The sequence below is a fragment of the Schistocerca americana genome, chromosome 1, assembly GCF_021461395.2.
Source record: "Schistocerca americana isolate TAMUIC-IGC-003095 chromosome 1, iqSchAmer2.1, whole genome shotgun sequence".
In the NCBI taxonomy this organism is placed as follows: Eukaryota; Metazoa; Arthropoda; class Insecta; order Orthoptera; family Acrididae; genus Schistocerca; species Schistocerca americana.
This window is the reverse complement of record NC_060119.1, coordinates 971,634,399-971,656,023: the sequence shown is the minus strand read 5'-3', so window position 1 is coordinate 971,656,023 and position 21,625 is coordinate 971,634,399. Positions and strand designations below refer to the sequence as shown.

At 42.1% G+C, this 21,625-nt stretch overlaps 1 protein-coding gene across 1 annotated transcript in view; it reads right to left on the bottom strand.

Annotated features, from left to right (window-relative positions):
- Positions 1-892: 892 nt before the first annotated feature.
- LOC124548268 (discoidin domain-containing receptor tyrosine kinase B-like) overlaps positions 893-21,625 on the bottom strand; it is a 302,795-nt gene continuing 282,062 nt past the window's right edge. Inside the window, exons 15-18 of the mRNA XM_047125163.1 lie at positions 20,771-20,863; positions 14,971-15,112; positions 4,263-4,412; positions 893-1,388 (exon numbers count right to left, since the gene is read on the bottom strand). Coding sequence (XP_046981119.1) covers positions 1,233-1,388; positions 4,263-4,412; positions 14,971-15,112; positions 20,771-20,863 — 541 coding nt within the window. The 3' untranslated portion in view covers positions 893-1,232. The remainder of the gene's footprint in view (positions 1,389-4,262; positions 4,413-14,970; positions 15,113-20,770; positions 20,864-21,625) is intronic.

Here is a 21,625-nt window from a genome sequence, read left to right as displayed (position 1 = left end):
GGATGCGACCATCATGATCCTGTAAACAGAACTTGGATTCATCCAAAAAAAATGACGTTTTGCCATTCGTGGACCCAGGTTCGTCGTTGAGTGCACCATCGCAGGGGCTCCTGTCTGTGACGCAGCGTCAAGGGTAACCGCAACCATGGTCTCCTAGCTGATTGTCCATGCTGCTGCAAACGTCGGCCAACGGTTCGTGCACATGATTTTTGTCTTGCAAACGTCCCCATCTGTTGACTCAGGGATCGAGACGTGGCTGCACGATCCTTTACAGCCATGCGGATAAGATGCCTGTCATCTCGACTACTAGTGATACGAGGCCGTTGGGATCTAGCACGACGTTCCGTAATACTCTCCTGAACCCACCAATTCCATATCCTGCTAACAGTCATCGGATCTCGACCTATGCGAGCAGCAATGTTGCGACACGATAAACCGCGATCACGATAGGCTACAATCCGACCTTTATCAAAGTCTGAAACGATGGTACGCATTTCTCCTCCTTACACGAGGCATCACATCAACGTTTCACCAGACAACGCCGGTCAACTGCTGTTTGTGTATGAGAAATCGGTTGGAAACTTTCCTCATGTCAGCACGTTGTAGGTGTCGCCACCGGCGCCAACCTTGCGTGAATGCTGTGAAAAGCTAATCATTGGCATATCACAGCATCTTCTTCCTGTCGGTTAAATTTCGCGTCTGTAGCACGTCATCTTCGTGGTCTAGCAATTTTAATGGCCAATAGTGTAACTATCTACGAACTGTGTGTCTATATGGTGGCGAAAGTGTGGGATGTGGGAGGAATGCGTTCACTAATAATGAAAAAACGAATAGGAGGAAGTTGCAATACTCACCGCAAGAATGTTTGGGTAAAATCGACAAAGACAAGAAGTCTGTGAAAAATTTACTGTTGTCTCTACCTCTATTGCTGTACACATATTATCCATGTAACAGATATTTTTGATAACATTTTTCCAAAAGAAGTTATAGTACAAATTGTGATAAAAAATGTATTAATGTATCTCGTATTAGCTTTAGTGATAAAAATTTTCATTTTCCTAGAGCGTCACGAGGATTTCACAGACCATCATGACTTCTCAGTAACACTTTTTTCCTGATATATTCGAAGTATGTCAGCCGTAGTTCATACGTTATTAGAAGTCTTTAATGAATAACATTCTGAAATAATGGTGGCCCCATTACTCTAATTTCACGCAACTTTGGGTGTGAGGTCACTCCCTGTACTCAACTGGATGGACAGAGTTTCTGTATTTCAGAAAAAGGTAGATCTCTTTGAACCTAGGTCGTACTGTTTCGTCTCTCTTCCAGCAGTCGCACATCAGGTCATACAGTTCTGGTGGACAAATTGTTGGTTTGGGAAGGAATACCTGAAACAAAAAAAGATTAAAATTATCACAGCAACTAGAGCAGATTCAATCGGACACTGTACAGCTTTATTTTCCAGCTTTATATGACGGACAAAAAATATATTTTGTTTGTACAGACATGAATGAATATTTGCGCTCATACTAGACTGAAAACTAACTTGCTATCTGGCTAGAGCAAGTAATGAACAGGGCGTAGCAGCTTTCTGCTTAATATTTCTACGTAACATTATAGTGCAACACGTCGTGTTCTCGTTATAAATTTATCTAAGAACATTAACTCTTTGCTCTATAATGAAAAGTTCCCGACTCATTAATATGCTATAGATCGCGAAGCTGAGAACTGAATTATTTATGTATTTGGAGAACTTATGGCAAAGCAACTGAATCAGTTTGGTCCACTACTAGCTTATGGTTATAGTTACAGCTGTGCGATGGCACCTCAAAACCACTTCCAAGGTACTTGTCCAACGAAATCGATTGTGCAATAAAACTGAACATTATATCTCTATAGGTTTCTGGTGGAAACGTACTTTCTTGTCCAATAAAAGCGGTCCTCTTGAATTTTGATCATGTCATTCTAGATTTAGCTCCTTAGTCGCCCATCGCCGAGTTCCTAATTTACCTTTTATTCATTTACTCTGTCAGTGTGTCTATTAGTTATTGGATGTGATTTTGTGTATTAGAAATTTCGTATAAGGGTATCACTGAATCTGAGTTCATACTCCTGTTAGGTTATCCGCAAAGTAAGCTACCTAGGCAGCCTAATGAGAAAGGTCGGGCACTGACGGAAACGAGTCCGCATAAATGAGTGAGGCAGGTCATGACTGCCGTAAAGTGGCACTTGACGTTTCCCTATAAGTCTATCAATGCCTTGGTGGCTGAAAATGGTATCTTTCTTCTTTTTGTTCCGAACTGCAGGGTCAGATACATGGCAAATGCATAAAGGGAAAGGCTAATTAAAATTCATTGGCAGATCCATCCTTAAGGATAGGGCGTCATAAAAGAAATTTGAACTGCGTTCATATTTTCAGAATTTCGTCAAAATGACCGTGAGAGCAGAGTGATGTGCAGGTCCTCACTGACTACAAAACGAAATCCATATAAGCAGTGGGTACAGTTCTTTAGCAGGAACACAATAGCGAAAGTTTTGAACAGGATCGACATGGTTGATGAACAATGAGCTGGCTACTTTGTAAGAGAAACTAAGCGGCGTTCGCTGCATTGGCGTCGTATTAGATTTTTGGCATCGCTACATTCAATCAGACAGTGTCGGTCTGTAAATAGGTGCGAATGGCGTTCTTGATACAAAAGGCCATTCTTTCCGTTGAGTTCTTTCCTAGACGACCGAGGGGGATAGACTCGCTTTCGGAATGACCACGGTTCAGATCGTCCTTGGACCATCCAGCTTTACTACAAAAGTTTATTTTAATCTACAGTCGCAGTTTATTTGTTCTCCGTACTGGCTACGGATTTCGGTACACAGTAACATCCTGAGGCCTTTCTTAAAACGTATAGGCAGCCTCTTACCACTTACTTTTACTTTCCAAATAGATGTATTTTACGACAATGCGCAGAGGGTAAGAGGCTACTGATATCTTTTAAGGGTGGGCTGAAGGTGATACTGGTACTGTGTACCAAAACTGGTAGCCAGCAGGCAAAAACAGAAATATATATATATAATCGTCTGAACCAGTATTGTATTGCTCACTGTTCCACTGACAGTATGTTGGAAATATGTAACATCCATATTTAGGTTTTCATTGATTTTTCTAATCACTTTTGGCAAATGCTTCGATTGTGATTTTGAAAGGACACGACTAATTTCCTTAATCACCCTTCTGTGGTGTGAACATGTGCTCGGCTCGTAATGATCTGGTTAAAGATGGAACGTTACCCACTAATCTTCCTTTCTTCCTTCTACTTTCCCAGACGTCAATAGGCAAACGCTGAACGGTATTACAAAAAAAAGTGTTAACAGCAGCGGCTTCTTCAGACCCACATGTCCGCATAACTCAGAAAAAGTGTTGTGCTACTCAGTAACACGTCTCCTGCTGGATTTGCACAAAGAGTTTCTGTTCACCATTTTATAGTCCTACTCTTGCTTGTATCTACTTTTCTATTTTTTAATAACCTGGAAAAGAGGATCCCTGATTTATATTTCAAAGCTATGAGAAGATGAGGTCGGCTTTAACGTGCTGGTTCCTCTCACACCGGAAAGTTCTGAGACACACAAATCTATCATTGATGCCACCGAGTATCGTGAATACGGTAACAATTGGATCAACTCTGGTGTCTCAGCTAGAATCAGTGGATGTGGAGGGGGCGCAGGAAGAGATGGAAACTTGTTGAATGTAGCAGTCGTATCCCGTCGTCAGCATTCCGCTGCCGCGGGCGCGGCGTTCGGCAGACATTCGGTCCCTGCAGCTAGTGACCACCACAGTCGGGCTACTTCGTTTGTATTACCATAACGTTAGCATCGACTGAAACACTGTCCGGTGAATGCTTGTTTGGTACGGACTGTGATTTAGCTTTCCTCATACGAGCGTTTCAATTCGGTTACACGTGTTTCGCAATCCTGCTAGAGTTTGCTTATGGTTGCCTACTGTCATGTGTGTTGTGTCTCTTATTTGCCTGATCGCCTCCGTTTACGTTGGAATTAATTCAGCTTAACTAAGTCTAGCGTGCAAGCTGGAAAGGAACTGTTATTTCTGAGTGTGCTCCTGCTAAAGTTTGTAGGATTGCCAATTTTGTCCCGTTTTCTGCCCAAGCAAACGTTACTATCTAGGTCACGGCGCACCTTAACTGCCCAACTCAAGCTCATTATCCTGGAAAGCAGCAGGACAGATGGCGAACATGTGAGGGTTGCATATGTACCTGCAACTCGCTGCCGTAGTACATGTGCTCAGCGTTCTGGATGACCTCCTCGTTGGACAGGTGCTGGAAAGGTCGCTCACCCGCCAGACTCAGGATCTCCCAGAGCGTCACGCCGAAAGCCCACACGCTGCTCGCTGGCGTGTACCGGTCCTGAGGCCAGAGAATGTGCTAACTGTACACGAGTTGCGTCGTGCTATTATGTAAAATCTCACATGGCTACATGAAAGGAAATGCAACATACTACAGTCGTCGTTTATGGAGTTAACAAACATTACGATAATAATATAATACGTTCAGATCAGCGAAGATGTAGAAAATAGAATCTAAGATACAATGAAGTAATTATACGAATGGTATGGAACTCGATAGCCGTGCTGTACGTACACAGACAAACAAAATATTATTTCACAAAAACTGGATGACTTATTCGAAAACAGGAGATTCATAAACTAAGCAACTCAATAGCGAGTTGGTCCACCTCTGTTCCTTATGCAAGCAGTTAATCGGCTCGGCATCAGCTGAAAAGAGTTGCCGGACGTCCATCTGCATCTACATCTACATCTACATCTACATCTACATTACATGGATAATCTGCAAATCACTTTCAAGTTCCTAGCAGAAGGTTCATAGAACCACCTTTACAATTCTCTATTAATCCAATTTCGTATAGCGCGCGGAAGAAATGAACCCCTATATCTTTCCGTACGAGCTCTGATTTCCTTTATTTTATCGTGGTGATCGTTCCTCCGTATGTAGGTGTGTCTCAACAAAATATTTTCGCATTCGGAGGAGAAAGTTGCTGACTGGAATTTCGTGAGAAGATTCCATCGCAACGAAAAACGTCTTTGTTGTAATGATGTCCAGCCCAGATCCTGTATCATTTTTGTGACACTCTCTCCCATATTTCGCGATAATATAAAACGTGCTGCCTTTTTATGAACTTTTTCGATGTAATCCGTCAGTCTTATCTGGTAACGATTCCACACCGCACAGTAGTATTCTAAAAGTGGACGGACAAGCGTTGTGTAGGCAGTCTCCTTAATAGATCTGTTACATTTTGTAAGTGTCCTGCCAATAAAAGGTTGTCTATGGTTAGCCTTAAGGATGACACGGCGGTCGGATGGTCCCGGTAGGCCACTTGTGTCCTGAAGACGGAGTGCTTTTTTTTTTGGTTAGCCTTCCCCATAACATTTTTTATGTGCTCCTTCCAATTTAAGTTGTTCGTAATTTTAATACCCAGGTATTTAGTTAGTGGTTCATGGTGTGGGTTCCTGTTGTCATGTCCTAGTTCATGAACCACGGGCAACGTATGAGTGGCCAAGTAAGTGGTCCTGACAGTCAGGATACCAGTTACATTGGAATAAGGCTGGACATCCCGGACATATTTTGAGTCGTGGTCACCTTTGTGCTCAGACGGCAAAGACTGCCATATCCACCGGTTAGTCCCTCAACCGTTAGGGGTAAAACCCAATGGGACCCGGGGCAAGTAAGGCTAGCAACCTGCTTCCCTGGTACTTTAAATATGATGCAGGCAACAATCAGAGCAAAATGCCTCGGACCTTTGGAGGTGATAGAGCCCCACCTCCAATTGACAAACCAGGGACTCCTAAGATACGACTCGGCAAACGAATGGTAACGAGATGGGGAGCTATTAATATCAATGGGGGCTACTCTGGGAAGAAGGCAGAGTTGGCAGAGGCTGCAAGTAAGATGGGGTTGGACGTTTTAGCTGTTAGTGACATTCGGGTAAGGGGTGAGAAAGAAGAGGAAGTGGGAGAATACAAGGTTTACCTGTCAGGAGTCAAAGCAGGAATAGCACAATGGGGTGTAGGGCTTTACATCTGGAAAGAAATGGAATCCAGCGTAGTTGCAGTAAGATACGCAAATGAACGACTGATCTGGATAGATTTGACAGTGTCTAACAAGAAAATTAGGATTGTGTCAGTATATTCGCATTTTGAAGGGACAGATCAAGATAAGATGGATAGTTTTTATGACGCACTCAGTAACATAGTTGTTAGAGTGACGGACAAGGACAGTGTTCTGCTCATGGGTGATTTTAATGTCAGGATTGGAAATCGAACAGAAGGGTATGAAAAGGTTATGGGTAAATTTGGAGAGGATATGGAGGCCTACAGGAACGGGAAACAACTCTTGGATTTCTGTGCCAGTATGGGCCTAGTAATCACAATCTCATTTTTCGAACATAAGAACATTCACCGGTATACTTGGGAAGGCAGTGGAACCAGATCTGTCATTGACTATATAATAACAGATCAGGAATTCAGGAAGGCTGTGAGGGACACATGTGTATTCAGGGGATTCTTTGATGACACTGATCACTATTTAATCTGTAGTGAAATTGGTATTGTGAGGCCGAAAGTGCAGCGGGTAAGGTCCATATGTAGGAGTATAAGAGTGGAGAAACTTCAGGATAACGAAATCAGGCACAAGTACATAACAGTGATCTCAGAAAGGTACCAGTTAGTTGAATGTAGGCAATTACAGTCATTGAAAAAGGAATGGACAAGGTACAGGGACACAGTACGAGAAGTGGCTAAAGAATGTCTTGGAACAGTAGTGTGTAAAGGTAGGATGAAGCAAACAGCTTGGTGGAATGACACAGTCAAGGCAGCCTGTAAAAGGAAAAAGATGGCGTATCAAAAATGGCTACATACTAGAACTCAGGTAGACAGAGAAAGGTTTGTTGAAGAAAGAAACAAAGCCAAACAGATAATTGCAGCATCCAAGAAGAAATCTTGGGAAGACTTTGGAAACAAGTTGGAGACTTTGAGTCAAGCTGCTGGAAAACCATTCAGGAGTGTAATTAGCAGTCTTCGAAAGGGAGGTAAGAAGGAAATGGCAAGTATTATGGACAGGTCAGGAAAACTGCTGGTGAATCCTGCGGATGCCTTGGGCAGATGGAGGGAATATTTTGAAGAGTTGCTCAATGTAGGTGAAAATACGATGAGTAATGTTTCAGATTTCGACGTACAGTGGGATAGGAATGATGATGGAGATAGGATCACATTTGAGGAAGTGGAGAAAATGGTCAATAGATTGCAGTGCAATAAAGCGCCTGGGGTGGATGAAATTAAGTCGGAACTCATCACATACAGTGGAATGTCAGGTCTTAAATGGCTACGCAGGATAATTGAAATGGCGTCGGAGTCGGGACAGGTTCCATCAGACTGGACGAAAGCAGTAATCACACCAATCTTTAAGCATGGAAACAGAAAAGATTGTAACAACTACAGAGGTATCTCTTTAATCAGCGTTGTGGGTAAAATCATCTCAGGTATTGTTGAAAGGAAAGTGCGAGTATTAGTTGAGGACAAACTGGATGAAAATCAATGTGGGTTTAGGCCTCTTAGAGGTTGTCAGGACCAGATCTTTAGCTTACGGCAAATAATGGAGAAGTGTTACGAGTGGAACAGGGAATTGTATCTATGCTTTATAGATCTAGAAAAGGCATATGACCGGGTTCCTAGAAGGAAGTTATTGTCTGTTCTACGAGATTATGGAATAGGAGGCAAACTTTTGCAAGCAATTAAAGGTCTTTACATAGGTAGTCAGGCAGCAGTTAGAGTTGACGGTAAATTGAGTTCATGGTTCAGAGTAGTTTCAGGGGTAAGACAAGGCTGCAACCTGTCTCCACTGTTGTTCATATTATTTATGGATCATATGTTGAAAACAAGAAACTGGCTGGGTGGGATTAAGATATGTGAACACAAAATAAGCAGTCTCGCATATGCAGATGACTTAGTTGTGATGGCAGATTCGATTGAAAGTTTGCAAAGTAATATTTCAGAGCTAGATCAGAAATGTAAGGACTATGGTATGAAGATTAACATCTCCAAAACGAAAGTAATGGCAGTGGGAAAGAGATATAAACGGATTGAGTGCCAAATAGGAGGAACAAAGTTAGAACAGGGGAACGGTTCCAAGTACTTAGGGTGCAAATTCTCACAGGATGGCAACGTAGTGAAAGAACTGGAAGCGAGGTGTAGCAAAGCTAATGCAGTGAGCGCTCAGCAACGATCTACTCTCTTCTGCAAGAAGGAAGTCAGTACCAAGACTAAGTTATCTGTGCACCGTTCAATCTTTCGACCAACTTTGTTGTATGGAAGCGAAAGCTGGGTGGATTCAGGTTACCTTATCAATAAGGTTGAGGTTACGGATATGAAAGTAGCTAGGATGATTGCAGGTACTAGTAGATGGGAACAATAGCAGGAGGGTGCCCACAATGAGGTAATCAAAGAAAAACTGGGAACGAACTCTATAAATGTAGCAGTCAGGGCGAACAGGCTTAGATGGTGGGGTCATGTTACACGCATGGGAGAAGCAAGGTTACCCAAGAGACTCATGGGTTCAGCAGTAGAGGGTAGGAGGAGTCGGGGTAGACCAAGAAGAAGATACCTGGATTCGGTTAAGAATGATTTTGAAGTGCTAGGCTTAACATCAGAAGAGGCATCAATGTTAGCACTGAATAGGGGATCATGGAGGAATTTTATAAGGGGGACTATGCTCCAGACTGAACGCTGAAAGGCATAATCAGTCTTAATTGATGATGATGATGATGATGGAGGTATTTAGTTGAATTTACGGATTTTAGATTAGACTGAGTTATGGTGTAACTGAAGTTTAACGATTTCCATTTAGTACTCGTGTGGATGACCTTAAACTTTTCTTTATTTAGGGACCACGAGCCACATTCTGTCCAGTTAGAGTGTAAGGCCGTCAAAATCCGAGCTGTTTGGAGGGCCCTGTCCATAATGCTCCAAACGTTCTCTGTTGTGGATCGATCCGGTATCATTGCACGCCAGGGTAGGAGTCGGCAAGAATGAAGATAAGCAGTAGAAACTCTCACTGTGGGCGATATGCATTATGTTGCTGCTGTGTAATCTCAGGATGATTTACCATGAAGTGCAGCAAACCGGGGCGTATAACTTAGTCTAAGTGCGCTGTGCTGTAAGGTGCCACAGACGGCAGCCAAAAGGATCCTGCTATGAGGCGAAATGGCCCCCCAGAATCTCAGTTCTGATTTTTGGGCTGTTTGGCGGGTGACGCTCAGCTTGGTTCAAAATGGTTCAAATGGCTCTGAGCACCATGGGACTTAACTTCTGAGGTCAGCAGTCCCCTAGAACTTAGAACTACTTAAACCTAACCAACCTTAGGACATCAGACACATCCATGCCCGAGGCAGGATTCAACCTACGACCGTAGCGGTCGCGGGGTTCCAGACTGTAGCGCCTAGAACCCCTCGGCCACTCCGGCCGGCCGCTCAGATTGGTATCCCATATCTGTGCTGGGCGTCTCCAGGCACGTCTTCGGTCTGGAATCCAATTGACTAGGCTTTATTTGCTTTTAGTGCTGAGTCTCACTTCTATCTGAGCCACGATGACAAGGCAAGACGTATCTGGACCGGACAGCGGTGGGATACCAAGCTGAACGTCACACCTATACGGCCCGACAACCAAGAGTGATGATATGGGCCGCCATTTCTTTTCATATCAGGATTATTTTTTTGTCGTCAGGTAGGCTATCCTTACAGAACGACGGTACGTCTGCGATGTTCTAAGCCCCATTTTGTTGCCCTTAGTGGAAGGCCATTATGGGCTTATATTTCAGCAAGACAATGCCCGACATTTAGATCTACATATGCATCTACGTTATTAATCTGCTGTTCACAATAAAATGCCCGACAGAGGTTTCAATGAACCACCTTTCAGCTCTCTCTCTACCGTTTCCGTCTACAACGGCGCGCGGGAAAAACGAGCACTTGAAGTTTTCTGTGCGAGCCCTGATTTCTCTTATTTTATCGTGATGATCACTGCTCCCTATGTAGGTGGGTGCCAAAAGAATGTTTTCGCAATCGGTGGAGATAACTGGTGATTGAAATTTCGTGAGAAGATCCCGTCGCAACGAAAAACGCCTTTGTTTTAATGATAGCCACTCCAATTCACGTATCAATCCTGTTGCACGATCTCCCCTACATCACGATAGTACAAAACGAACTGCCCTTCTTTGTACTTTTTCGATATCATCCGTCAGTCCCATCTAATGCTGATCCCACACTGCACAGCAATACTCCAGAATAGGGTGGACAAGAGTGGTGTAAGCAGTCTCTTTAGTAGATCTGTTGCATCTTCTAAGTGTGCTGCCAATAAATCTCAATCTTTGGTTGGCTCTACCCACAACATTATCTACGTGATCTTTCCAATTTAGGGTATTTGCAATTGTAATCCCTAAGTATTTAGTTGAATTTACAGCCTACAGACTTGTGTGACCTATCGCGTAATCAAAATTCAGCGGATTTCTGTATTCAGGGTCAACTGCCACTTTTAACACCATACAGATCTTTATCTAAATTATTTTGGAATTGTTTTTGGTCAACTGATGACTTTACAAGTCGTTAAATGACAGCATCATCTGCAAACAATCTAAGACAGCTACTGAAATTGTCTCCTATGTCTTTAATATAGATCAGGAATAATAGAGGGCCTATAACACATCCTTGGGGAACCATGGATATTATTTCTGTTTTACTCGATGACTTTCCGTCTATTACTACGAACTGTGACCTTTCTGACAGGAAATCACAAATCCAGTTGCACAACTGATCCGGTATTCCATAGGCACGCAGTTTGATTAGAAGACGTTTGCGAGTAATGGTGTCGAAAGCCTTCTGCAAATATAAAAATATGGAATCAATTTGACGTCACCTGTTGATAGCACTCATTATTACATGAGTATAAAGGGCTAGTTGTGTTTCGCAAGAACGATATTTTATGAATCCGTGATGATTACGTGTTAACAAATCGTTTCTTCGAGGTACCTCATAATATTCGAATACAGTATATGTTCAAAGACCCTACTGCAAATCGACGTTAGTGATAGCGGCCTGTAATTCAATGGATTACTCCACCTTTCCTCTTTGTGTATTGGTGTGCCTTGAAAGATTTTCCAATCTTTAGGTACGGATCTTCCTGTGAGCGAACGGTTGTATGTAATTGGTAAATGAGGAGCTATTGTATCAGCATACTCTGAGAGGAACCTGACTGGTGTACAATCTAAACAGGAAAATTTTACTTTTATTAAGTGATTTAAGCTGCTTTGCGACACCGAAGATATCTATTTCTATGTTTCTCATCTTGGCAGTTGTTCTTGATTGGATTTCAGGCATATTTACTTCGTCTTCTTTGGTGACGGAGGTTCAGAAAATCGTGTTTAATAACGCTGCTTTAGTGCCACTCGCATCAGTGACTTCACCGTTGTTATCGTGCAATGAAGGTATTGATTGCGTCTTGCCACTGGTGTGCTTTATCTATGTCTGAATCTCTTTGGGTTTTCTGCCATATTTCGAGACAGAGTTTCGTTGTGGAAATTATTAAAAGCATGTCTCATTGAAGCACGTGCTATATTTCGAACTTCTGCAAAACTTTGGCAGGCTTGGGGATTTTGCCTTCTTTTAAATTTGGCATGCTTTTTTCGCTGCTTCTTCAACAGCGATCTGATCCGTTTTGTGTGCAATGAAGCGTCAATACCATCACCAAATTTATGTGGTATGTATCTCTCAATTGCTCTCGATACTATCTCTTTGAAATCATTCCATAACCTTTCTACGCTTACATGATAAGATCGGAAGGAGTGCAGACTGTCTCTTAAAACGGTTTTAAGAGCATTTTATCTTCTTTTTTTAAATACATATATTCTTTGCGTTTCTTTTTGATGGTTGTAGGAGTTGCGGTATTCGGCCTAGCAGCTACTGCACTGTGGTCGCTAATCCCTGATTCGTCACGATACTCACTATTTGTCCTGGATTATTTGTTGCTAAGAGGTCAAGTATGCTTTCGCAACAGTTTACGCTTCGAGTGGGCTCATGAACTAATTTTTCCTACACGGTGAGAGTTCCTACTGCGTATCTTCCTGCTTGCCAAATCCTACTTCGGCCAGCAGTGTCGCCCGATCTCCCCCAACTGAGAACGTTTGTAGCATTTTGGACAAGGCCTTCTAGCCAGCTCGGAATTTTGCCGATCTAAGGCGCCAGTAGGATATAATTTGGCAAAATATCTCTAAGGGTATATCGTACAATTCTGTCAATCAATTCCTCCTAACATTAGGGCCAGAGGTGGACCAGTGCGTTATTGAGTTGCTCAATTTGTGATGCTCGTTCTCTTGAATGAATCATCCTATTTTTGCGAAATTGTAATCATTTGTTTGTCTATACATGTACATCACATCTACTGATTTCACAGCCATTCGGAAAACACCTTCGTGGCGTGTCGTTCGTATATTTGTCTTACAGAGCTTATCTACAGATAGTAGTGTATTACAATGTAGGAGAAAATTTTATTGTTTTCGCGGCGAATTGAGTGATGGATGAAAAATCAGGCTTGCAGCTAGTCGCCGACAACTACTCACTATGATATTAGTCTTGGTACTTGCCAATCATTTTCAGAATTGGTTCGGTTGCTCACCTGAGGATGACTGAAAAGTTCCCAGTTGATGGATCGTGAGTGCAGTAGACGACGACTGGATGCAAGCCTGAAATTTCTTAGAAACTGTTTGACTGATTTGAAGAGGCCCTTTGCTTAAAATTGTGCTTAGAAGCTACGCAGATCATAGATATGAAGTTTCATCTGGGTCAAGGAAGTTAGAGCAGAACAATATAAGCTATCATACAGGTAACCTACTGCCATAATTTCAATATTTTACCGAAATGCTGAAGAGTGCCTACGGACATGATTTCTATCGACTTTGAAAGAAGATAGAGGAAATTTAATATGAAAATTTCTTGAACAATGAGATATTAGAATCAGAGAGAAAGGTTGTATCGTCGGACTGAGATTTCTTCGAATTCATGTCCAGTTGTAGGGAAGCAGCCTACTCACGCTGTAGTAAATTCACATCAGTTTCCATTGTGTGCCAGCCAGTCTGCTGTAACTAGCTCTGACGTCATAAATGTTGCGCAATACCTTAAAAATCAAGCAAATGAACTAAAACTTTTCTAGCATGTCAGAAATAATATTAAATTAATGTGTGTTAAATATCAGTTCGATAACTTCAGCCATTTCCGAGATTTGGACGTTTTTCTGGAAAAATCATTGGCGCAACAGAAAAGAGCTAGAGACTTCAAAATTTATATTTAGATTCATCTTTCATAATGATTTAATAAAAACGGTACTTTGGATTTCACAAATTAAGACTTTAGTGGAAATTCATGATTTTCTGGTTTTCGTCTCAAAACTGAAGGAAGCAAGATAGATTAAGTAGGCTAGTAAATAAGGCTAGGATGTTTAGATTTAAATAGGTTGGAGGTCCGCTATGATTATGAAGATGTGTAAAGTTTCTTTTTAATACCTATAAAATTATAGCGATAGCGGATCTCAAAAGGGACAGTTCAGAGCTCATCTGCTGCGTGCAGGGTAATTAGATAAATTCTCTCGCCCAGAATATTTAACTTAGCCACGTTAAAATTTTATTATCAATACTTACCTGCGTGCTGAATGCACGTTTAAATTAAGAGCTTCTTCGGCCATCAGCCAAAGAAGCTATAAATTATTATGTAACTTGAAGTGGTGCGTTACTAGCCCAGCGGCTAGTCGAGAGAGCCGGAAAGATCAGGCGTTCCCTTCGCCGTCCGCACCGCGGCTTTATATATAAGAACACTGCGCGAGGAAGCAAGGCCCCAGTTCTCTCCAGACGCTGAATGACACGCCATCTGTGTCGGGAGTCGCGTCGCATCAGTGTATCTGCTACAGACAGCCTCGGGTGCCGTATTAAGTTACTAGAGATACGCGGAACCATGAAGACATTTTATGTGAAGTGTTAATTCTGGAATGATTTTCATTAACTAGCTTCAGTTTGCGTATTGTCGTATTTTCACGTGCCGTCGCGGGACAGACATTCTACCAAATATTTAGCGTGGCGTTTGATGAAATATTTTCATCAAATTATGGCGAGCATTCTTTTTAACATTTAATTCGGACATTTATAGTTGCATCAGCGCATTAGACTCTGAACTGCTCTGTTAGTTAGGTTGTAGGGATACTTGTGGTTTTTATTAGTGAATTTCAGAATATACCCAACTATTTTGGAAAACCGTTTTTCATTAGAAATCCCGGACAATCTCCTAATTCCTCAGAGCTATTAGCTGCAGCTATAAGAACATTCTCAGGTAAAGTGGGCACTAGGATATCTATTTACTGGCTCCAAGTTTTATTAAATCACTTTCTGGGGGTCACGGAGTAAATAGAGAGCCAGTGTTGAGAACGGCAAAAGACAGCAATAACAACATTCTAAAAGCTAGAAACTGATTCAACACGCAAGCGTTTATACAGCAATCAGATTTTAGTTTACTTCTTACAAACACAAATCCGCCGCCCCACACAGTCCCTTTATGCGTTACGTAATATCGACATTAAGTTCAGCGAGACATTTCAAGTCAATACTCGATGTTGTGGTGATTACTGCGGAATGTTTATTTACTTTGCAATAAGAGCCAGGTCCAAATCCCTACACAGCCACACAAATTCAGGTAAATTGATTTCCCTAAATAAAAACTTGTCTTACCTGTTGCTGATTTATAATAACATTTTTAGGTCTACGATATTCCTATAATAGGTCAATGTAATCTTCATACTGTTCTTTACAAATGCAGCTGTAGTGTTGCAAAACACTTGTTTAGTGTTGTGAAATATCTTACCAGTAGTATGCTCTCCCAAGGCAACCACCGGATTGGAACTGGAGCAGGTCCACCAACTTGGTAGTAGTCCTTCTTGTAGAGGTCGCAGCCCATAGCCAGGTCTGCGACTTTCACTACGTACCCGCGGCCGAGCAAGCAATTTCTGTTAACATTCAAAAATAGTTGTTAGTAGTATTATCAATAATGAAGAAGGATATTTAGCAATTCAGTTAGTTGAAGTGATATTTTACCGCATCCAGATGACATAACCCAATCCTTGGTATCGATAGTAGACTGCAATTGTTCGAAAATAAGAAATTTTTGCCTAAACTTTATAAACAGTTTGTAGTCTAATGTCAAACGGTATAGTCAAGTAATAACTTGACGTGTTGTTTCCAGAGTTACTAAACTACATTATCAAGATTAGAGTATTATTTGGTGGACACTACGTGGAAAAATAACCACCCTCTTCCCCTAAGTAACATCTACACCTAATGGTGTGTAGCGGAAAGTACTTTTTGTACTATTAACAGAGCCCTCTAACCCTCTTTCACTCGCGAATAGCGCGTGGGAAGGATGATTGTCTCTGTATTGGGTCTAATTTCTCGAATTTTCTCCTCATGGTCATTACGCGAGAAATGTGTAGGGGGAAGTAATATGTTTCCTACTCATCCCGGAAAATGCTTTCTCGATATTTCAGTAGTAAATCTTTTAGTGATGTACAACGCCTGGCTCGTAACGTCTGCCAATGGAATTTGTTGAACATCTCCGTAACGCCTCTCGTTCCGAAAAAACGATCCCGTGACGAAACGTGCCTCTCTTCGTTGGATCTTCTCTATCTCTTCTATCAGTCCTATCTGGTAGCGGTCTCAGATAGATGAAAAATACTCAAGAATGTTTCGAATAAGAGCCTTATAAGCCACATTCTTCGTGGATGAGTTACTTTTCCTTAAGATTCTTCCTATGAATCTGTGTCTGGTACCTGTTTTTCACGCTATTTGTTTTCTATTGTCATTCTACTGAAGGTCGCTTCGGATAGTTACTCGTAGATATTTTACGACAGATACTGTTTACACCGGTTTGACATCAATAGTGTATCTATACAGCAGTGGATTTCTTTTCATACGTTTGCGCAATATATTACATTTATTTACGTTCAGGGTCAACTGCCAGAGCTTGTACCTTTAATCTATTATCTGGAGGTAGATCAACAAATCGCTACTATCTTCTGGCGTGGTGGACAACCTTTCATCGGCGAACAACCTTAGAGAAAAAAAATGTTCAAATGTGTGTGAAATCTTATTCGACTTAACTGCTAAGGTCATCAGTCCCTAAGCTTACACACTACTTAACCTACATTATCCTAAGGACAAACACATACACACCCATGCCCGACGGAGGACTCGAACCTCCTCCGGGACCAGCCGCACAGTCCATGACTGCGGCGCCCGAGACCGCTCGGCTAATCCCGAACGGCTCGACGTTAGAGAGCATCCGATGCTTTCTAGTGCATCATTTATGTATATTGTAGACAGTATCGGTCCTATCACACTTCCTTGAGGTACACGGGAAACTATCTTTACATCTGTCGATATTGTTCCACGAAGAGCGACATGTTGAGATATGTCTGCAAGGAGGTTTTGAACCCTGCGGTGGTCACGCGGTTCTAGGCGCTGCAGTCCGGAACCGCGCTGCTACCACGGTCACAGGTTCGAATCCTGCCTCGGGCGTGGATGTGTGTGAGGTCCTTAGGTTAGTTAGGTTTAAGTAGTTCTAAGTTCAATGGGACTGATTACCTCAGATGTTAAGTCCCGTAGTGCTCAGAGCCATTTGAATTCAGTCGCAAATCTGCTCCGATACCATATAAGATCGTATGTCTTTCACTAAACAGCAGTGCGAGACGGTGTCAGATGCCTTCCTGAAGTTAGGGAACACGGCATCAACCTGAGCGCCATTGTCTACGACACTGTGGACGTCATGAAGGAACAGAGAGACTTGAGCTTCGCAGGATCTCTGTTTGCGGAATCCATGGTGATTTTCCTTCTCCAAGAACGGCTTATCTCTTCAGCATAAAACATGTTCCATAATTCTACACCAGACTGACGTCAATGATATAGGCCTATAATTGTGTGCATCTGTCCTACGGCCCTTCTTAAAAATGGGAATGACATGCGCTGTCGTTTAGTCGAGAGGCACCAATTGTTGCTCAAGTGATCTACGATGAATTACTGCTACAAGGGGAGGAACTTCTTTCGCATAATCATCGTGGAATCTTATAATTATATCATCTGGTTCTGATGCCTCCCCACTACTAAGGGATTTTAGTTGTTTCTCTATTCCGAGATCAGGTATCTCAATATCTGAAATTTTGACATTCGCTCGACCATTGAAGGGAAGGACGGTGTTACGATCTTCCGCGGCGAAACAATTTTGGAAGACCGAAATCAATATTTCGGCCCTCTCTCTGTCACCTTCCGTTTCGATGCCACTGTGGTCACTGAGTGAATGAATAGATGATTTTGACTCAGTTACTGATGTTACATACTGCCAAAACCTCTTAGGGTTTTTACTCAGATAGATTGACAAAGTCTTACTTTCAAAGTAATTGCATACTTCTCTCATTGCTCTCCTTACGCTCATTTTCGCTTTGTTCAGCTTTTTTTGTCAGCTAGGTTTTTACTTAGCTTGAATCTAAGGTGAAGTTATGTTTGTTGACGTTGCAGTTTTGTCACACGGCTATTATATCTTTGTGGGTGTTTCCCATCCCTTAATGCCTTACTCGGAACGTATTTGTCCAGTGCACATTGAACGATTCCTTTGAAATTCTTCCATTTTTTCCGTAGCTTCGTCCTCATCACCGAATATTTGATGCTGACTGCTCAAGTACTCAGAAAGTAATAACCTGTCACTCTTGCTACGCAAAAATATCTTCCTTCCTTTTTTAACATTCTTTGTCAGACTCGTTGCCATAGATACCTTATGATCACTGATACATTCCCCTACGATAACTGACTCGATACGTTCAGACCTGTTTGTTGCCAGGGGGTCTAAGACGTTACCCTCACGAGTTGGTTCTCTAACTATCTGCTCAAAGTAATTTTCGGACAAGACATCCAGATCAGTGTCACATGAAGCCCTGTCTCTGGCACGAGTTTTGATAGTATGACATTCCCAATCTATACCTGGCAAGTTGAAGTCACCCCCAACTACAAAGGCATGTTCAGGAAAATTACTAACTATATTCCGCAAGTTCTGTCTGAAGGGCTCTACCACTAGAGCTCCTGACCCTGGCGGTCTATAAAAGCATCCGATTACTATTTTTGACGTATCTTTCATACTTACCTTCATCCAGATTAACTCCCAAGCGGAATCCGTGATAACTTCGCTAGATTTTAACAATTTCTTTATGCAATAAATACGCCGCCAGCATTGGCGTCTAACCTATCCTTACGATAAATATTCCAATCTGAACTTTGGGTTTCGTTGTCCTTATTGTCCGGTTTCAACCGTCATTCTGCACGTAATACTATCTGCGCTTTATAACCTTCAGTAAGCGACACTAATTCTGGTACCTTTCCTTGGATGCTCGTGCAGTTTACTAAAATCATATTAACCTTTTCTATCTCTGATTTGCGACGACGAACATTCACTGAGGACATTCTGACTAATTTATCAGACAAATCTTCTTTGAATCTAAGGGAGGATTTCTCTAACCTAAGAATGCCTTACAGCCGCTTCCTGCCTGTAGTGCACGCCGGACCTATTAAGGGGAGGCAAGCAATTAGGAAACAAGAAATTCTGTACCCTATAGCAGAGGTCGTAAAATTCGCAAGCGATACATACTTATTCACTAGCAGGTGAAGAGCTTTTCACTTCCACCTCGTCAAATACACATATATTGGTAATAAAGAAGTATTGCCATTTTTAAGAAAAAGACTATTATAACACATAGTGTGCCACTGACTCAACTAAGCAGTCACGACATTCGCTCGATTTCATGAAGATGGGAACCGTTATAACTATCTTATTGAGCTATATCCACAGTTCGTAGATGATATATGACGCATTTTTTGTTAAAATTTATTAACTACAGCGAAAAAATTATGTTCTTAACGATAATAACTCGTTGACAAGAAGTTATATTTGGACCAATGCCTACTGAACAAAAGTTGCAAATTTTTCATTTTTGGTGCACCAGATAATCTGTTCCTAATATTTTACCTGCGATAAAAGTATAACTTAGGCAGTTGACTGCGGACGAAATTAATGACGACACGAGTGACACCCTACATTAATATTCATCCACCATTGTTAAATTAGCTTAGTAGCTGACCTAGTTCAGGTTCAATGGGAGATTATTCCCAAGATATTTACTTAGAACAAATCTCCCACGCCAATTAAAGACCATCAAAAGGTCATATTCTATCTGCAGAAATTTTAGAGTGAAATAAATATAGCAGTAAAAGTATATTCAGGCGACTATCAGACCCTTGAAAGTGATGTGAATGGATAAAAAGGAGAAAAGTTGAACTGGAATATTAGACCGCCTTCGGTCGACTGCAACATCAAATAGGACTCAGTAATCCAGATTCTGAACAAGTATTCATTCTAAAGAGCGTTTTTAGTTTCGATTTAATAACGTTCGGAAATTTTAGTGTCTGTACGATGGGTATAGAAGTATCCAGAAAATTCTCTAACAGCAGTGTGCACTCATCAGCAGCAGGACTACTTATGTTGTAAATGGAGCGCTTATATCTCCGCATCGAATAGAATGATTCATCGTGTCAAATAACTGGGATATCGAAAAACTGCCAGTCAGCGTGTCACTGGATCCAGACAGCCGTGCGGTCTTGGGCGTCTTGTCACGGTTCGCGCGGCTCCCCTCGTCGGAGTTCGAGTTCTCCCTCGGGCATGGGTGTGTGTGTGTTGCCCTTAGCGTTAAGTTAGTTTAGGTTAGATTAAGTAGCGTGTAAGCCTAGGGACCGATGACCTCAGCAGTTTGGTCCAATAGTCCTTACCATAAATTTCCGTTTCTGCAGACGCGCAATATCATTGCATGTAATCGTAGCTGGAAGGTTGGAGACCGAGAGGTGATACGCCCCATATCTCGTCGTCATGCAGGCATCGAACATACCAGAGTCCACCCAGTCGCTCAACAATAAGCCGCCGTTGACAGAACGTTCAGCCGTGGGCAATGATGCTTTTATCACATAGTTTAGTCTACGACGAAAGCCACAACGAGGTGCGTCACGTTTGTCAGAGGTATCAGTTTAAGCAGGTGGTACGGGCATTGGCGTTGAAAGGACATCTACGTGGTGTTATATTTCGCACTGGATCTGCCCACCATCACATGTGAGCAATATATCATGGATCCGTTTCTTCGCCTATAGCTTCCAGAAGGCAACTTTTACCTGCAGGTAGTCAATGCTCCAAGCTACGTTACAGAATTAATAAGGCATTCTGGGAAGAATATACTGCATTAGCAAATATTCCTTTCTAAGTGACCTAGAGGGTTGAGATCCTGTTTGTCTTTAATCTGGATTTCTGCTCAATACTTAATAAGAATCTTATCAATACCACATAACATGTTTCCCCTATTTTCAACATTATACAAGTTTTGAATGCTGTTCTACAAAATGTCGTTATAAATTAAGTTTTAAACTATAGAACCCAATAATTATATTCTATTGTTGGGCATTTGTGTCCCAGACGCATCTTCCTGATTTGCACCAACCGTAAATCTACGTTGCTATATTTAACAATGTCAAGGGAGTGAACTGTATTATTTACGATTTGTTTACATATGTAATGAGTACCTTACCTTGCAGCCAGATCTTTGTGAACGAGGTTTCTTGATTCCAGGTACTTCATTCCGGACGCTATCTGCGTTGCCATGGAGGTAAGGCACTCAATGCTGTAATACAGAAATGTAAGTATTATTCGAATAATTGCGACTGTCTTTCACAATGAAGGAATGGACAGTGTTTCTCTATATGTATCTGACAGTTAGAAAGTAAAAGAAATGTTGCATTGTAAAAGTCACCTAACTCCTGTAAATTCCGGGGAGGCGAGCGATGATGACTGATTCACTCACATCGGCATGGTGAAGAGATATCGGGATTCATCAGACCATACAACGCTCTGCCACTGTGCCAACGTACAGTGCCGATGGTCACGTACCCATTTCAGTCTTAGCTGCCGATTTCGTGTTGTTAAAATTGCCATATGCATGGGGCGACGGCTGCAGAGTCCCATCGTTAAGAGTGTTCGGTGCACTGTGCGTTCTGACACACTTGTACTCTGCCCAGGATTAATATGTGATGTTTGTTACGCCATATTTTAGTGCTTATGCTGTTTTATCAATCAGCCCAGGCTGCAACGTCCGACAACTGTAACGAAGGGTGACCGCCCAACCTACGTTGTCTGAAACTGGTTTCACCTTGGTCTCACCACGCGTTGAAGACACTCACTGCAGCCCTCCTCGAACACCAGACAAGTCGTGCAGCATCCTAAATGCTCTTGTAGAGCCTCCGGGTCATCACAACCTGCCCTTGGTCATACTCAGATAGATCGCGCGCCTTCCCCATTCTACACACGGATAGCTCGCGCACTGCTATTACGTGCACCGTGCGTGTGTCTTGACTACTAGTCATTCGTCGAAAGGTGACGTTGCTAT